Source organism: Leucoraja erinacea, chromosome 5, assembly GCF_028641065.1.
Source record: "Leucoraja erinacea ecotype New England chromosome 5, Leri_hhj_1, whole genome shotgun sequence".
Classification (NCBI taxonomy): Eukaryota; Metazoa; Chordata; class Chondrichthyes; order Rajiformes; family Rajidae; genus Leucoraja; species Leucoraja erinaceus.
This window is the reverse complement of record NC_073381.1, coordinates 48,403,699-48,423,599: the sequence shown is the minus strand read 5'-3', so window position 1 is coordinate 48,423,599 and position 19,901 is coordinate 48,403,699. Positions and strand designations below refer to the sequence as shown.

Below are 19,901 nucleotides of genomic sequence, written 5' to 3'. Positions count from 1 at the left end.
TATAGTTGTCCTTCTGGAAGTTTCTCCCATCTCCACAGAGGAACCCTGGAGCTCTGTTAGAGTGACCATCGGGTTCTTGGTCATCTTCCTGACCAGGCCCTTCCCCCCTGATTGCTCAGTTTGGCCAGGCGGCCAGCTCTATGAAGAGTCCTGGTGGTTTCAAAGTTCTTCCATTTAAATATGATGGAGGCCGCTGTGCTCTTCTGGACCTGAAATGCTGCAGAAATTGTTTTATACCCATCCCCAGATCTGTGTCTCAACACAATCCAGTCTTGTAGGTCTACGAACAATTCCTTCATCTTCAAGGCTTGATTTTTGCTCTGACATGCACTGTCAACCGTGGGATCTTATATAGATAGGTGTGTGCCTTTCCAAATCATGTCCAATCAATTTAATTTACCACTGGTGGACTCCAATCAAGTTGTAGAAACATTTCAAGGATAAACAGGTTGCACCGTAGCTCAATTTTGAGTGTCATAGCAAAGGGTCTGAATACTTATGTATTTCAGTTCTTTCCTTTTAATTACTTTGTAAAAATTTCTAAACACCTGTTTTCCCTTTTAGTGTAGGTTGTAGATTGATAATAAAAAATAAGAATTTAATCCATTTTTGAATAAGATTGTAACGTAACAAAATGTGAAAAAGGTGAAGGGATCTGAATACTTTCTGAATGCACTGTATTTTTATTGGCAGAGGTAGTGGAGAGGCAGGAGGATCGAAACAAAAGAGTCACAGTTTAAAATTCAGAGAAGTATCTCTGTCCCCAGTCTTGTTCGATTTGTGGTCCCTTTCCTCCCTCAACACTTGTTGTAAATATCATTTTAATTAGGGACACGATGTGGTGGTGTCCATACACCTAACTAACTAAAAGCTCATGCATCAATGCAGCAGCAATCAATAGGGCTAATGCAGTATTAGCCTTCAGTCTCCATTTGTACAGCTTATTCTCCAGTTGTATTGGCCCACCTCCAGTACCTAGCTCAGTTTTGGCCAAAACCTCCCAGGGAGTATTTGGAAGGAATACAACGCACTTCAACTGAATTCTACAAGGGCATTAATGGTTAAATTTGGAACACAAATTGCACAACTTAGATTCTATTCCTTTGAAGGTAAAAGATTAAAGAATGATCTAATTAGACTTCTAAAATGATTAAGAGCTAAGTGTTTTTCAGAACACTGAGGGCTAGAATGGTAGAAATACTTCTCAAACCCTCAAGGAAAGCTTTTGCTGATTGCATTATCTGTTTTTTGCCTATTGCCAATGTCTTGCACTAACTGGACTCCCCTTGGTTCCCTAAATATCAGTCGAACACACTCAGAAACCAGGCCACCATAGGCTTCCTGAGAAGAGAACATCAGAGGGAAGAAACATTGCTATCTTGAATGACCAATCCCCAATATTTGAGACCATGACATCTCAGCCAGGGTAAACATCAACTCCTTATTTCCCCAGTCAACCTCTGTAGGAATTGTGTATAGTTTGATTAGATAATCTTTCATTCTTCTAAAATCAAGGAAGCATAAGCCCAGTCTACTTAATCTCTCCTCAAATGATGTTCCCAGGATCCCAGAAATGAAACAGGTGGATTTTCCCTTCTCCTTGACCACAAAAAAAAATCCTTCTTTAGAAGCACCTGATCTCTGCACAATTTTCCAAATCTGGCTTTAACACAGTATTTCTATCATGGCCATGAGTCATCAGTACTTTTGTCATCAAATCATCTTGAACTAAAGGCCAGCATGTAATTTGTCTTCCTAATTGTTTGCTTAATGCATATAAACTTTCAGTGAATCCTGTGTGAAATACAGTTTCCCTTTGAACACCAATGCATCCAAGTGCTTGATCGTACATGTTTGCACATTATATTCTACCTTCCATTTTTGGCCATTTACTTAATCAGTCTATATTTCCCTGAAGCAGGCCAGGAACAATATTATAACAATTTTATATCTGAAGAGGTGGGCAGCACAGTGGCGCAGTGGTAGAGCTGTTGCCTTACATCGCTAGAGACCCGAGTTCGATCATGACCACAGGTGTTGTCCGTATGGAGTTTGTACGTTCTCCCTGTGACTGCGTGGGTTTTCTCTGGGTGCTCCGATTTGCTCCCACATTCCAAAGATATATAGGTTTGTTGGTAAATTGGCTTCTGTAAATTGTTCCAAATATGTTGGATAGTGCTAGTGTATGGGTGATTGTTAGTCGGCGTGGACTCAGTGGGCCGAAGGGCCTGTTTCCATGCTGTACCTCTAAATAAACCAAACTGAAGCCCATGCTCCCAGCTTTATATTATTACCAAACTTGGGTATATTGTACTTCATCCCCTCATCCAAGTCATTGATATAGATGATGTGACCAGCCTTGGTTCAAGCATTGTTCCCTATGGCTCCCCACTATTCAAAGCTTCCCAACATGAAAATGACCCAGGTTGCACATTGCACTTGCACACATTCTATTCCCCTCACTCTCCAGCATTCTGAAGAGATCGGTTCATTTACACCTCAACAGTTCATTCTTCCGTCCTTCCAATCACTTCCCGTCTTATAGCACTTTGTCTTGCAACTGCAGGCAATGTAACGCCTGTCCTTTCATATCTTCCCTACTCACCAGTCCTTCCAGGGGCAGCAAGAACTTAAGTACACTTCTTCCAATCTGGTTTACTGCATTCAGTGCTCACACTATGATTTCTTCTATAATGAAAAATCTGGGGCAAATTGGGTGATCCCTTTGTGGAACACCTGCATTTAGTCCACTGGAGTAGCCCTGAGCTTCCTGTTCCTGCCACTTTAGTTCACCATCCCACTCCTACTCTGACCTTTCTCTTTGTGACCGCCTGCACTGTAACAATGAGGCCCATTACAAGCTTAAGGAACAGAATCTTATTTTCCATCAGGGCATGTTGCTGTCCAGGATTGAATATTCATTTCTCCAACTTTGGACACCTGTCTCTTTCTTTCTGTCCAGATGAGGACTGGCCACTTCTGCCTGCCATCACTTTAACGTTCTTTTTCTCTTTTTTCTTGTATAGTCAGAACTGTTGGGGATGTCCCTCAGCCATAACATGAACAACACAATGCATAGACAATAAAGCTTAATCTTAACTGCAACCTGAGGCCATTCTGGTCTCAGCTCATAATGGGAAAAAATGTAACAAAGTATGTTAAATGAGTAAAGGAGGTAAAATAATAATCATCATGGAAGAATTTATACAGTGCCAGATAAAGTAACGGGAAGAGTTAGTGAAAGGGATTTCGAAGATCTTTGGAATTTTTGGAAAGAAAATAATTTGGAATGAAGATCTTGCAATTCCTTTCTCTCACCCAATAAATAAAAGCCTGATCAGAGAAAATTGTACTAAAACATATTAGTAGGTGCAGGGAAATATGCAGGGAATAGCAATAACAACATGATATGTAAGGAAATAGAGAAAGATGCAAGGCAAAGCCAACATTCAGGTAAAAGCTGATTTTATAGGGATGCAAATAGAACCAGTGAAGGGATTACATGGATCGTGATTATTCATCACTTACGTTAATAATTATGGTTGGAATTCAAAGTAAACTTTTTAAATTGAAGACATATCCAACCAATTGATTTAATTAATAAGGGAAGGACGATGCTTAAAGGGAGGTGTTAAAAATATATAGGATGGGAAATAAACTTTAATATAGATAAGTTTGGAAGAGTTCTGGAAAATAACCAATGATTAATTGGGTGAAGGAGCAGTAAGTTCTAGAAATCAATAAAGAGTGACACAATAAGGCCATAAAAATAAACTGGTTACTTAAGTTCACTCCCAAAGAACATATAACACTAATGACTATAAATTAATGCCAGAGAGTTGTCTTAAACTTATTATATCAGTGTATTAAACAGTGCCCCTGTGACTGAGAATGGGATGAGTTTGGTAGATAATTTACAATCTGCCGAAATACTAATGCAGCCTACTGACTGAAGTTCAATTCCTAGGTATAAAATAGGTTAAACCACACTTAGCACACTCACAATACTTTTAGTCTTCACATTATAAAGGGATGCACAAGGACCAGAGAAAAAAAAGTCATTGGAATGATACCAAAACTGAAATGTTATACCAATCAGGAAAGGTTGAACAAGATATGGCCTTTTTCTCTGGAGACATTTGACAATTGACATCATTGAGAACATAGTTTATTTTGATGCAGTATAGAATAAAATTATGGTGGTGAATGTTTGAAATTCACAAAGGTTGTGCCTTATAGAAGTTGGAAAATGTTTGTGAGTCAGGAAATGCAGGACCATTCCTGAAGCTGCATTATGTATGTGCCTGGGCCATTTGAGTTTCTAATCAATAGCCTGTTGAGGATGTTGATGGTGGTGGGATCAATGATGGTGATGCCACTGATGATCAGGAGTTGGTGGCTAGAATTGCACTTGATGGAGATAGTCATTGCCTGACACTTGTTTGCCATGAACATAACTTGTCATGTATCAGTTCAATTTGAGTGTAGTTTGTATCTTACTGTATACAGACATGGACTGCTTCCATTTCTCAAGAGTGCAAATGGAATTGGACATTGTGCCTCCATTACAACCTGGACAGATGTCCCCACTTCTGACCTTGTGATGGAAGGAGATCAATAATGCTGCAGCTGAAGATAGCTGGCCCTAAGATACTGCCCTGAGCAACTCCTGCAGCCATGTCTTAGGACTGAAATGATTGACTTCCAAAACTGTAACTATTTTTTTTTGTGCAAAGTATGAGTGCAATAATTATTGTGTTTTCTCCTGGATACCAAATAATTTCAGTTTTGTCAGGGTTTTTTGATGAATAATAAATCAAATGCTACCTTGATATCAAAGGCAGCCATTCTGGCTTCCTCACTGGAATTCAGCTCTTTGCCCCTGTGTAGGACAAGGCGGGGGTCTGGAGTAATGGGCCTAGCAAGACACAAATCAGGCCAAGATGAACAGATTCTTGGTGATTTCATCTAGATAATTCTCTTGATAATACCTTTCATAATTTTCCTGATAATTTGGATTGAATTGATTGGTGGATAAATAGCCATATTGGATTTGTTCTACATTTTGTCGAAAAGGACATATTGAACTTTTCCCAGTCACTTACCTCGATGGAGATGCAATTTTTCTCCGTGTCACATCTCCATCCCCCCTGCGGCCTACAACGTGGAGTGGTGCTGTCTTTCTTGGAGACCGACCCGGAGCTTCAAGCCATGGGTGCGGCGTGGACTTACCTGGGGTCTTTTGCCGAGGATCGCTAGTGTTTGAGCTCCGACCGTGGGGATTGTGCACTTTAACACCGTGAAGCAGCGGTCTCCGGTAAGAAGTGGCCGACTCGGAAACTCCATGCTGTTCCAATCCGTCCCGACGCTGGAGTTTCGATCATCCTGACGAGAGGGCATGAACAGCGGACCCTCAACAATGGAAAGTGCAGAGGGTTCAAGGCCCCGACCACAGGTGAACAAAGGAGGAAGATGGCTGAACTTTATTGCCTTCCATCACAATGAGGAATGTTGATTCCACTGTGGTGGATGTTTATGTTAAACTTTATTTTATGTCCCGTGTGTATTTTTGCTTTTTTACTTAGTATGGCGGTATAGTAAATCAAATTTCACTGTACCTTCATTGGTACATGTGACAATTAAATTGAATCTTGAATCTTGAAGTCATTTTTCACATTGTTGGGTCGAGGCCATGGTTCAAACTGTGTAGAAACTGCTTGGTTACAGGCTTGTCTAGTTCTGGAGACTATGTTTAGTGCTTCTGTCAGAATGTTGTGTAGTTCTCCTGCCTTTGCTGTACTCAACACTCTCAAGCATTCAAAGAGAAACTTGACAAGCACACAAAGAAAGCTGTTTATATGGATATATTGATTATGGTAAATGATGAAAGTGCATGGAGGCTGTTTCTGTGCTGTTAATGTAGTGCAAGGTTTTAAGGCTGACTACATTTCATATTCACTAACAATATTATGTGCGCTCATGATCATTTCTTCTGATCATGTTATATAAAGACATTGACAGATAATGAAAACTTTAATTAGAAAGCACCAGTGGCATTGGATAGAGTTTGACCATTGAGGTGTGTGTGTGACTGATTCAAAATTACTGACGAGGTTGATTAAAAATGTAGGGTGAACATTCTGTTGGCGCATTATGGAAATGACTGCCAGCTGAGATTAGCCTATGTCTTTTCCCATGTCTCTTTTCTGGTTGAAGTAGCAGTATGTCAATATATTATTTATATTTCTGATCAGCAATCATGGGAAGCAACATCTCCTGGGTCAAAAGGTGAGTAGAACAGAGAAGGAAATGAATACAATTATTTCGATGCCCACTAGACTCTGGTAGTGCTGGAATGTTACTCTGGTTATCACAAGTCTTCAATCATTTTACAATAGGCTAGCATTAAATGGCAAATTATTGTAGTGATGATGTCTTCAGTGTCACCAACAAATGAAAAATGCTTTTCCATCCACACCCCCCCCCCCCCCCCCCCCCCCCCCCCTGTTAAAGCAATAGTTTGCCAGCAACAATATTCACAGTATTACACAGCCATGCAGCAGAAATTGTTACCACGGGCAGAAGCTGGTTTATCCTATCAAATTAAAGCAATCCCCCCACTCCCATGTAAAGGATCTTTTCCTGAGCTCTGGACAGACCCACAAGGTCAGATATAATAAATAAGCCACTGTAAAATACTAATGTATTTACAGGTATAAACAGATGAAATATCATTCAAACTGTGTTGGTAAAATAGAATGCAGAGGAGTGACAAAGACTACATGAATGCGGCAGAATGAGGAATTGACTACAAATCAGCAACAGTAGGTAGTTAAAGCAGAATCCTGACTTAATGGTAGGCTGCTGCAATGCTTCAGGAGATTGAAGTGGGCGTGTGGAGTATCTCGCAGCTGACAGCAGCAGCAAGATGGGCTCACACCAGCTGGTGATCAGATGATGGAGAGAAATTGAAAACTGATTTTCAATGACCTACAGAGGCAGAGGATTGTACTACTTGTATAACCATTCGCATCTGCCCTTTTTTTAAGCTCAAAAGGGTCACCACATCAGAGGAATAAGGAGCTGAATTTATTCGCAGCATCTTATTATCTCTGTGCCTGATTGTGAATTTACTGCTGACAGGGCATATTCAGGACTTTGTATGTTGTTAGACAAAAGGACCAGGACAGCCACTTGGATCTGCCCTTCCCTCCTATTACAGTAGCCCAACCCCTCATTCACTCCTCGGCCTTTCATCAACTTTGGATCCAACCAGTGGAAAAAACCACAGTCTCAGAGTGCCAGACAGTTCGATCCTGACCACGGTTGCTGTCTGTGTGGAGTTTGCATGTTCTCCTGGTGATCGTGTGGGTTTTCTCCATGTCACCTGTGGGCAGGATCAAACCCGGGTCTCTGGCGCTGTAAGGCAGCACTGGAAGGCAGAGCTGTGAGGCAGTTCTGAAAGGCAATGCTGTAAGGCAACGCTGTAAGGCAAGTCAAGTCAAGTCAAGTTTATTCGTCACATACACATACGAGATGTGCAGTGAAATGAAAAGTGGCAATGCTCGCGGACTTTGTGCAAAAAACAAACAAACAAACTCCAAACAGAATGGAACAGAATCACATATTCTTTTACATATTAAATATTGTGGACGGAAGGAAAAAGGAAAAAAAAACAGCTATTTAAAAAAAACCCAGTAGAGTGGTACAGTAAAGTTAGTCCCTGGTGAGATAGGAGTTTACAGTCCTAATGGCCTCTGGGAAGAAACTCCTTCTCAACCTCTCCGTTCTCACAGCATGGCAACGGAGGCATTTGCCTGACCGTAGCAGCTGGAACAGTCCGTTGCAGGGGTGGAAGGGGTCTCCCATGATTTTGTTGGCTCTGGAGTTGCACCTCCTGATGTATAGTTCCTGCAGAGGGGCGAGTGAAGTTCCCATAGTGCATTCGGCCAAACGCACTACTCTCTGCAGAGCCTTCTTGTCCTGGGCAGAGCAATTCCCAAACCAGATTGTGATATTTCCGGACAAGATGCTTTCCACCGCCGCTGCGTAGAAGCACTGGAGGATCCTCAGAGACACTCTGAATTTCCTCAATTGCCTGAGGTGGTAAAGGCACTGCCTTGCATTACTCATGAGTGCTGCAGCGTGTGATGTTCATGTCATATCCTCAGAGATGTGGACTCCCAGGTATTTAAAACAGCTCACCCTATCCACAGTATCCCCATTTATTCTCAATGGTGTGTACGTCCTCGGATGATGTGCCCTCCTAAAGTCCATGATCAGCTCCTTAGTTTTTTTGATGTTCAAGGGGAGGTTGTTGTCCTGGCACCAGTACCAGATCAGCCACCTCCTCCCGATAGGCCTTCTCATCGTTGTCTGAGATCAGGCCCACCACCACAGTGTCATCAGCAAACTTAATTATTGAGTTGGAGCTGAACCTAGCCACACAGTCATGTGTGTACAGGGAGTACAATAGGGGGCTGAGGACGCAACCCTGGGGTGATCCTGTGCTCAGGGTGAGGGACTTCGGTGTATTTCCTCCCATCTTGACTACCTGGGGCCTGGCGGTGAGAAAGTCCAGGGCCCAGGCACACAGTGGGGTGTTGAGCCCTAATTCCATTAGCTTCTCGGCCAGTCTGGCGGGGACTATTGTGTTGAAGGCTGAACTGTAGTCAATGAACAGCATCCTCACGTAGCCCCCCCTTCTGGCTGTCAAGATGAGAGAGAGTGGTGTGCAAAACCTGGGAGACCACATCGTCCGTGGATCTGTTCGGACGGTATGCGAATTGCAACGGTCCATGTTGCGAGGGAGGAAGGCACAGGTGTGTTTCTTCACCAACCTCTCAAAGTATTTCATGACTACCGAGGTGAGGGCCACAGGACGGTAGTCACTCAGACAGGCTGGAGAGGCATTTTTAGATAACGATACAATTATGGCTTTTTTGAAGCAGGCAGGGAACACGACATATCCAGGGAGAGGTTGAATATTGTAGTGAGCACCAGAGCTAGCTGCGTAGCACAGGACTTGAGTACTCGCCCCGAGATGCCATCTGGGCCTGCAGCTTTTCTCATGTTCACCCATGTCAGAGCCCTCCTCACACCATGCTCGGACAGCGAGAATGTGTGCCCATTCCTCCCTTCAGCTTCGTTAGCCAGCCCGCTGGCGATATTGTCATTAGTCGGCAGACCTGGGGTGATGTTGCCCGTCTCGAAACGAGCATAAAAGGAGTTCAGGTCATCAGCTAGGGAGGTGCCGGCACATGCGGATGAGGGTGGGGTGCTCCGGTAGTTGGTTACAATCCGTAGCCCCTGCCACAGGCATCTGGTGTCCTGTTGCTCCATCTGTGACTCCATCTTGTCACCTGTACCTCATTTTTGCGACCTTCACCGTCCTTCGCAGATGGTAGGACTACCTTGTAGACGTCCATGTTTCCTGATGCCAGGCCCGAGTTGTAGGCAGCGGTGCGAGCATTCAAGGCAACACAAATGGACCTTTCTACCCAGAGTTTTTGATTCGGAAAGGTGCTTACCCTTACCGTGGGGACGATGTTGTCGGTTACTGTTGCGATGAAGTCCGTGACTGCTTCCGCGAACTCACTGACGTCACTGGAACTTGCTTCGAACATATTCCAGTCGACATCACTCAGTGCATCTTGCAGCATGGCCTCTGACTGGTCGGATCACCGCTTTACGTCCCTCGTCTCTACCGCTTCCCGAACTATCCTCTGTTTATACTCCGGCAACAGGAAAATGGCAGCATGGTCAGATTTTCCTAGGGGAGGGAGGGAAATGGCCTTGTAGCCTTTCCTGAACGGTGTGTAGTAGTGGTCCAAAGTTCTCTCCCCCCTGGTGGCACACGTGATGTATTGGTAGAAGTTCAGCATGACCTTCTTGTGATTTGATTTATTAAAATCTCCAGCCACCACCATAGCCGCATCCGGGTTCTTGCTTTGATGTCGACATAGCACATCGTGTAGGGCCGATAGTGCCATGTCGGTGTCCGCCTGCGGTGGAATGTAGACGGCTGTGACGATCACTGAGCCAAACTCCCAGGGAAGGTAGAACGGGCGGCATGAGATCATCAGGTGCTCCAGGACCGGCAAGCAGGAACGGGAAAGCATCTTGATATTTCCAGGGTTGCACCAGTTGTTATTGGTCATGAAGCAGACTCCTCCACTCTTCTGTTCTGTCAGCACGGTGGACAGTGAAGGACTCGGTTGGGCAGATTACCTGATCCGAAATCAGTGAGGTCAGCCATGTTTCGGTCAGGCAGAGGATGTTGCAGTCCCTTATGTCCCGCTGGAATCTGATCCTCGCCCTGAGGTCATCCAGCTTGTTTTCCAGGCAGCGCTGTAAGACAGAGCTGTAAGGCAACGCTGTAAGACTATCGCTATGCCAATGTGCCGCACTACAAACGGTCAAAAGTTCCCAAAATGTAAGTGTGCAAAGGGTTAATGTTGTGTTCAGAAGTGTGCTTCCAAGGAAATCTAGGGCCCTCACTGTTGGAAGTATGTTTCCAGTTCAGTTCCCTGTAGTAGCACTAGCAGGAGATTGGGAGAGGCCTTGTTCAGTGGCATGTGACCAATTACTCTGTTCCCCAGGCTTCTGCAGATCTCCCCAGGAAGTTCTGGCGAGAGATCTGAAGAACCCTGTGGAAATCAACATTTTCTTTCAGTGGGAATCAAATCCAATAGAAACTTGGCTTCAGCATATGCTCTTATATGTGAAAATTGCACCATATTTATTTTAATATCTTATAAAATATGAGCTTTAATTAACTGAAGGGAGAATGAGGAAGGAAGAGACAGTAACTTTAAGATTTTGCCTCCATCACAGTGAGGAGGTACCTGGTGAACTCACTGTGGTGGATGTCAATTTGTGTTTATTGTGTGTTTTGTTGTTTATTATTATATGTACGACTGCAGGCAACGACGTTTCGTTCAGACCGAAAGGTCTGAATGACAAATAAAGGATCTAATCTAATCTAATCTAATACATTCCTTTGATAATGAAAATAGAAAACTGCAGAAATATTTATCACTCTAAGGCTTCAGCTTCCTGCTGTTCAAATGACCACTCACAACTCTGAGATCACGGGATTTGTAAGTGTTATCTTTCAGGTGGATTTAATTGGTCCGACATTGATTTCAATGAAAGCTGGCACTTGCGGGACAAAACTGCTTTAAGCAGCAATGAGTTTGCCAAGAGTTTATAAACAGCAACCAAGAAATGAAATGAGATTGTGTAGCATTACCAGCTGTGATATTGCATAACCAATGATAACATCTCCTTCAGGAACATCCCAGGACACACTGGCTGAGTTGGCCTTCAGGTGACTGACCGTGACATTGACAGGAGCTGGTGGTCTGTCAGCTGAAAAACATAAATTAGGGGTGGACATTAGATGTTTTTCCTTGTGCATCTGTCAAAACATTAGGCAAATACTTAACTCTGAGCAGTAAGACACTGAAATAGCCATCCATCACCAGCAATAGAATGAACACAGTTAGTTTTATGATCATAAGGATGAGGTTTACAGAATGGTTAGTTCAAATAAAAGTTTCCATTTAATTAGTCCTTTGAGTGGCATTTAACACTTTGTGATATGAGGGCACAGTCTTTGATGGTGCCTGTGAAATGATGCTGACTTCTTTACATTTGTATCCCTGGCATTATCACTCATTTCATCCTCCCTCAGGTGGAAGGAATGGGTTGGACAGCCTTCAGACGTTCAAAGTATCTCGTTTCCCTTTCCCCTGACAGTCTGAAGAAGGGTCTCGACCCGAAACGTCACCTATTCCTATTCTCTAGAAATGCTATCTGCCCACTGAGTTACTCCAGCTTTTTGTGTCTATCTTTCCAATACATAGCTGATGGTTTCATTTGCTTTCATCCATACAAGATGAAATGAATTGCCTCAGCCTGTTGTGTTCAATGATTTTACATCAGGTTGGTGAAATACAGTCAGTTAGGGATCAGTAGCTGGAGGCAGAAGAGACTGCAGATGAACCAAGTATCTCGAGTGAAAACAAACAGAGGAATGCCAGAGGGAATGCATCTGTGCCATAGAGGGAAGAACGGATCACCAGACTGACCCTGGGATGTCAGGACTGTGTCTTATGAAGAAAGACTGGATAGACTTGGTTTAAGAAGATGAGGGGATCTTATAGAAACTTACAAAATTCTTAAGGGGTTGGACAGATGCAGGAAGATGTTCCATTTAGGGAAGTCCAGGACAAGGGGTCACAGCTTAAGATCAAGGGGAAATCTGACTGACCCTTCTGAGTTAGTTGAGGCCAGTCCAGCTATATTTTAATTTTTGGCCCTTGTGGCTAATAAAGGGGGTATGGAGAGGGCAGGTACATACTGAGTTGGAATACAAATATTGAATGGCGGTGCAGAACCGAATGGCCTACTCCCGCACCTAGACTTGTTTCTATGTTTCTATGAAATGTCATCTGTCCATTTCCCCCCACTAATGCTGACTGACCCTTTGAGTTCCACCAGCAGTTTTAATTTTTAAATAAAGAGTTATAGGGTAGCAGCCTGTAATACAAACAAGAACTAGACTTCAGCTGACTGAATAAACACCACAGTCTGTGAAGAGAGCAAAGCTCTGGCTCACAGCAGGAGACCACTTAAGAGATATGGTCTGGAATCTGAGATAACTATGAGAAAACCTTGCACATATCAACCAAATGTACAAAAACACAGCGATAGTAATTGGACTACATCAAATCAGGTTTCAGACGTCTTTAGCTAAGATATTTTTCACTATAATGACAGACATCAAGGAAGATTCCAGATGATCTATTTTGTCACAGCCAAGGCTTGGTAATAGACACATTTGTCTGTCAATCAATATCCAGGGCGTTTGTGCACTAATGAACACTAATTTTGAGAGGAAAACAGACGCAAACTCTGAAGAAGGGTCTCGACCCGAAACGTCACCCATTCCTTCTCTCCAGAAATGCTGCCTGTCCCGCTGAGTTACTCCAGCACTTTGTGTCTATCTTCGGTTTAAACCAATTTCTGCAGTTCCTTCCAACTAATTTTGGGCATCTGGAGGTTTTGTCCTCGGAATTCTTTAAAATTGTGTTGTGCACTACTTTGTCCCAACAAAGGTGTCTGATGATCTTGTCAGTTGTGACCTCTCTTGTAAATATATAATTCTATGAAACTATTTGCCTACCCCTTAAAATGTTGAAGTAAATAGTGCAATTGTAAATTTTGAAATTATGGTCAATCACCTGGTATTGTTGTTCTTAAAGAGTATAAAAACTCAATGTAGTTTGAGTTCAGGGAGATTCTTCCAGGAGATTATCTCCAGAGATTCTTCTTCAAGGCCTCCCCTGCACATCAGCTTGTTGTGCTGAATAAAGACCTGTTACAACTACAGCTCTAGTCTGCTTGTGTCTTATTCAAATTCACAACACAGTCTTTGCACAGAGTTTATTAATAAAAGGAACGCAATGCCTTTGAGTTGCTCTAAGTGATGCTATTGTGGCGGTTCCTGGGATGTAAGCTACTCCCTGGTTCACCCCCCCCCTCGGCCAGCCATGAGTATAAGAGCAGGGGCTCTCAGTGGCAGTTGGTCTTCAGTCTCCCACTGAAGCAGAGAGTAGTGCTGTATTAATTAAAGCCTTTACAGAATTCACCTGGCTCCTCACCTTCATTCTGGGCTTTCCACACACCCACTACACTATTCCCTTACATGACTATCAGAAGCTCACCCAAGACTGGATAGCATACAAGCATCACACATGGAAGCAGTGGAGCTTTCAAAGGAATTAACAGAGAGGTAGAGTTGGAAGTTAACACTATCTGGGCAGATATTAACCAAAGTCAAGATGTGCATGAGGAAGAGAATGGGCCAAGATTTATGAAAACTCCAGCATGCTGGTCATGGAGTTATTGAGCCATTGAAACTAATCGGTGCCAATCATCAAGCACCAATCTATACTAATCTCACACTACTCCATTTTATTCTCCACACATTCTTATTAAATTCCCCCAGATTCTTCCAATCAGCAAATCAGGGGTAATGAATTTACAATGAATCTACAATCATGCGAGTCTTTGGGACATGCCTGGACATACAGCCAGGGTGATCGTGAAAGCAAATAAGATTGTAGTGTTTGAGGTTTTTAGATCTGCACAAGTAAATGTAGGGAATAGGCTGAAATGGATCATGTGAAGGCAGTGGACATTAGTTTAACTGGATATTATGTTTGGCATAGACATTGTGGGTCAAATGTTTGGCATAGACTTGTTACTGTGCTGTAATATTCTATGCCCTATGAAACTGCAGAACCCAGAGAAAACCCACACTGTCACACGGAGAATGTAAACTCCATACAAAGATAACTGGAGGGTTGAAAGGAACCTGAATCTCTTGCACTGTGAGGCAGGGGCTCTGCCAGCTACATTACTGTTCCACCCAATGAATTTGTTTCACTTCTTGTGTCATGGTGTGATGGGCAAGATGAGAAGTCAATGCTGGAGAGGTTTTGTCTACGGGAATTGGTAAAAATGTAATCAAGGAGTTAACTTCCAGGATAATCCGGACGCCACATCCAGATTTGACAAAAAAAGTATGTGGTGTGAAACGCTTGATCTGAAGCAACCAATTTTAATGAAAGATAACTGAACCTGATGTGCACCAGATTTCTTCAAATCTACAACCTTTGGAGTTCATGAATTGGGAATGGGTCCTTCTGGAAAATCAGAAAGCAATAATCTCAATGGACTGGAAAGTATAGAGATACGTTACTGTTAGAACTTATGGGGGTTATTATCTGTGTACCACCATACTGGACTCTGGACCTTTGAACTCCCATGAACAGGATAAGCTCCAGTCCTGAACTCCAGCTGAGCTCCACACTTGTAATTCAGCTTTGTTTATTGGCAGTTCAGTTGGATGGGCAGTCAGGTGAGCAGAACTCCTTAGATGTTTGAATTGTTTTGCAGTATATTTATTTCCAATAGAACTGAGCATTTTTAAAATGTTGTTAATATTATAAACGGCCAGTGAGCCTGGAAATGTGACATCTCTGACCACTCAGGTACATGGTGTGGGGCATATAGTTTAGGCTTGGCAAGTGTTTCACTCTGCTGGGCCTCTTTGTTCAGCAAGGGAAGGACTGTGGCCAGAAGCCCATTGCAATACCATTAGTTTCAATATAATTATGGAGAAGGTCAGAACTGGACCAAGGGTTGAGATTTCTGATTGGAGAAAGGCTAACTTTGAGGAGATGTGAAATTATTTAAAAGGAGTGAATTGGGACATTTTGTTTTATGGGAAGGATGTAGTAGAGAAATGGAAGACATTTAAAGTTGACATTATAAGAGTACAGAATCTTTATGTCCCTGTTCAGTTGAAAGGAAAGAGTAATAATTGAAAAGAGCATTGGTTTTCAAGGGAAATTGGACACTTGGTTCGGAGAAAGAGAGAGATCTACAATAGTTATAGGCAGCATGGAGTAAATGAGGTGCTTGAGGAGTATAAAAAATCTTAAGAAAGAAATTAGAAAAGCTAAAAGAAGATATGAGGTTGCTTTGGCAAGTAAGGTGAAAGTAAATCCAAAGGGTTTCTACAGCTATATTAATAGCAAAAGGATAACGAGGGATAAAATTGGTCCATTAGAGAGTCAGAGTGGACAGCTATCTGCAGAGCCAAAAGAGATGGGGAAGATATTGAACAATTTCTTTTCTTCGGTATTCACCAAGGAGAAGGATATTGAATTATGTGAGGTAAGGGAAACAAGTAGAGTAGCTATGGAAACTATGAGGATCAAAGAAGAGGATGTACTGGCACTTTTGAAAAATATAAAAATGGATAAGTCCCCAGGTCCTGACAGGATATTCCCTAGGACATTGAGGGAAGTTAGTGTAGAAATAGCAGGGGTTATGACAGAAATATTTCACATGTCATTAGAAACGGGAATGATGCCGGAGGATTGACGGACTGTGCATGTTGTTCCATTGTTTAAAAAGGGTTCTAAGAGTAAACTTAGCAATTATAGACCTGTTAGTTTGACGTCAGTGGTGGGCAAATTAATGGAATTAATTAAGGATACTTAGAGATAATATATATAATCATCTGGATATACAGGGTCTGATTAGGAATGGTCAACATGGATTTGTGCCTGGAAGGTCATGTTTGACTAATCTTCTTGAATTTTGTGAAGAGGTTACTAGGGAAATTGATGAGGGTAAAGCAGTGGATGTTGTCTACATGGACTTTAGTAAGGCCTTTGACAAGGTTCCACATAGAAGGTTGGTTAAGAAGGTTCAATTGTTGGGTATTAATAGTGGAGTAGCAAGATGGATTCAACAGTGGGTGAATGGGAGATACTAGAGAGTAGTGGTGGATAACTCTTTGTCAGGTTGGAGGCCGGTGACTAGTGGGGTGCCACAGGGATCTGTGTCGGGTCCACTGTTGTTTGTCATATACATCAATTATCTGGATGATGGCGTGCTAAATTGGATTAGGATACTAAGATAGGTGGTCTACAGAGAGATTTAGGCCATTTGGAATAGTGGGCTGAAAGATGGCAGATGGAGTTTAATGCTGATAAGTGTGAAGGGCTACATCTTGGCAGGACAAATCAAAATAGGACGTACATGGTAAATGGTAGAGAATTGAGGAATGCAGTTGAACAGAGGGATCTAGGAATAACTGTGCATAGTTCCCTGAAGGTGGAATCTCATGTAGATAGGGTGGTAAAGAAAGCTTTTGGTGCTGGCCTTTATAAATCAGAGCATTGAGTATAGAAGTTGGGATGTAATGTTAAAATTGTACAAGGCATTGGTGAGACCAAATCTGGAGTATGGTGTACAATTCTGGTTGCCAAATTATAAGAAAGATGTCAACAAAATAGAGAGAGTACAGAGGAGATTGACTAGAATATTGCCTGGGTTTCAGCACCTAAGTTACAGAGAAAGGTTGAACAAGATAAGTCTTTATTCTTTGGAGCGCAGAAGGTTAAGGGGGGGACTTGATAGAGGTCTTTAAAATTATGAGAGGGATAGACAGAGTTGACGTGGATAAGCTTTTTCCATTGAGAGCAGGGAAGATTCAAACAAGAGGACATGATTTGAGAATTAAGGGAGAAAAGTTTAGGGGTAACATGAGGGGGAACTTCTTTACTCAGAGAGTGGTAGCTGTGTGGAATGAGTTTCCAGTGGAAGTGGTGGAGGCAGGTTCGATTTTATCATTTAAAAATAAATTGGATAGGTATATGGACAGGAAAGGAATGGAGGGTTATGGTCTGAGTGCAGGTAGATGGGACTTGGTGAGAGTAAGTGTTCAGCACGGACTAGAAGGGCCGAGATGGCCTGTTTCCGTGCTGTAATTGTTATATGGTTATATAAGAGGGAAGCTGCAACAAACAGCTCTGGTCATCAAGAGACCCCACCCTCCCCTCAGTTATTGAAAATCAAAACATCTACAGATCTGAAATAAAAATATTAAACAGAAACACTCCAGCAGGTCAGGCAATATCTGCGGAAAGAGAAACAGAGTTATCATATCAGGTCAAGAACTTTTAAATGAACTGGGAAAGAAAGAGAATAAGATAGGGTTCAGTTACAGTAAATGTCAAGGGCGGATGCGCAGGACATAACAAATATCTCTGAAAGGATCAGGCCAGAGTTGCTGCAACAATAAGCCATTGGTGAATCTATTATCCAATTGATAGAGCAATGAATTGTTAGAGAAAGTAAACAAAGAAAGAAAAAACAAATATATCATTTTCAAGGTGGTTAGGCCATTAGGCCAAATAAGGTCCAGCCAAATTTTCATTTAGTTACACCATTCTTTTCTCCTACCCTCCAGGTAAATGCAAGGAAATCCATTTTGGGGGGTTTTCCTTGGTGACCCATGGTTCTTTGAACCCCAACTGCTTCCAGCTTTTATTTCCATTTGGGAAGTATATATTGTTCTATCCCCTTTAAAATCCATTATGCCACACTTTCAGTCATTTATTTCATCTATTAATACCATTGCAATTTAGTTATTCCACCAACATTGCTTACTAACCCTGTGAACTACTTTGATTTGTGACTTTCCATTTGCACCATCTCATTCATGACCATAAATCTCTTTTCACATCCTACCAATTTGAATAATTGCTCATTATCTCAATTCAGTTTCCTACTGCTTAATCCATTTGTAAACCAAGTCAATAACCTCCCTTCAATTTCACTTTTGTAAATAGATCATTTAAGGCCCTGTCCCACGATGCGAATTTGCCCAAGAGCTCTCCCGAGTTAAAAAAAAAAATCATACTCGTGGTAAGTATGTAGAATGTGCATAGCGGGTACGTCGGTGCCCGTGGGTGTCTCGTAGCGGCTCGTAACGCTAACGGCAGGTACTCGGGAAATGCGAAACTCGTGAAGTTTTCTCAACAGTGTGAAAATTTCCAAGAGTAAAAAAAATAGTCGTGATGAAGTACCACGAGTTTGATTTTTTTTTAACTCAGGAGAGTTCTTGGGTAAACTCGCATCGTGGGACAGGGGCTATATGAGGAAATTTATTTAACATCAAAATATATGACAGGATGGCACTTAAAAAAAAAGCCCACCAGGTTCATTAAGTGTGAACTGCCTTTGAAATTCCACCTGGTTCTCTGAACAGCTGAAAATCTTCAAGCCTTTCTGTCACTCCACTCCCAACTGCAGACCATAGTAATTTCCTCTCTTCAGACGGAATGCTAATAAATCCTCAATTACCTGTTTACCACAGATGCATTTGCAATTGATAGGCACTTGGTGCATATTCTTCTTTTAGCTTAATATAATTGTCGTGCACTTTGAACAATCACTTCAGGTAACTATTTACTCATCACCTTAATTATGACAGAAAACTCACCGATGCAACATTTCCATGGAGATGGTGAGAAAACAGTGAGGAACTTTGTGAAAAGCAGCACCAACCATAGTGACCTGTTTTAAAGAATGCTATTATGTATAATATGAAGACATTTCAGTCTCTTGTTCAAAACATATTTGCATTCACAATAATAAAGGTTGCCGAATATAATAAGCATCTTAAAGCAATGAGCACTGTTTGAACAAGTCATTAAATTAATCCACTATTCATAAGGCCCTTCCAGTGTATCAGTCCAACTTCACCTAATTAAAACTAATTGTCCAATGATCATATTTCCATTTATCACTTCAGTGCTCTCATTATTCCAATTTCATTCCTCTTTTTGACAGAATGTTGACATATTCTTATATTGCTCAATTTACAAAAGATTTGCCAGCAGGAGGCTGGGGATGCCATTTAATTCTACGATTCCATAAAATATGCTGCAGGAAAGAACTATTTCACAGATGTAATGCTCAAATCATGCCCACCTTATGTTGTTCTAGAAACAGGTAGATTTTCTCAAAGAATAGTTGTTGAATATTTGCAATGTTTCCTAATGTATTTGACATGGTTGCTAGGTATGCATCTGATGTCCAAGGTAGACAGATTATATAGATTTATCAAGCAAGTGTAACATCTGATCACTGGAATCCATACAGTATGGTCACTATTATTTATTGAAATAAAGGATTATCAATTTTAAGATCATGCAAGATCATCCTTTAGACTTTAGAGATATAGCATGGAAACAGGCCCTTCGGCCCACCAAGTCCGCACCAACCAGCGATCACCCCGTACACTCGTACTATCCTGCACCCTAGGGATAATTTTTTTCCGGTCAATTAGCCTACAAACCTGCACAGTTCTAGAATGTGGGAGGAAACCAGAGCATCCGAAGAAAACCCACATGGTCACGGGGAGAACGTGCAAACTCTGTACACACAGCACCCGTAGTCAGGATCTAACACTGGAAGGCAGCAACTCTACTGCTGCACCACTGTGCCTCCCCTGTTGAAGAGAAAAG

The 19,901-nt window shown here is 42.1% G+C and overlaps 1 protein-coding gene across 1 annotated transcript in view; it reads right to left on the bottom strand.

Moving 5' to 3' along the window:
• Nucleotides 1-19,901, bottom strand: part of fndc4a (fibronectin type III domain containing 4a) — a 190,959-nt gene that overhangs the window by 105,832 nt on the left and 65,226 nt on the right. The window contains exon 2 of the mRNA XM_055635539.1: nucleotides 11,255-11,373. Within this exon, the coding sequence (XP_055491514.1) occupies nucleotides 11,255-11,373 (119 nt within the window). The remainder of the gene's footprint in view (nucleotides 1-11,254; nucleotides 11,374-19,901) is intronic.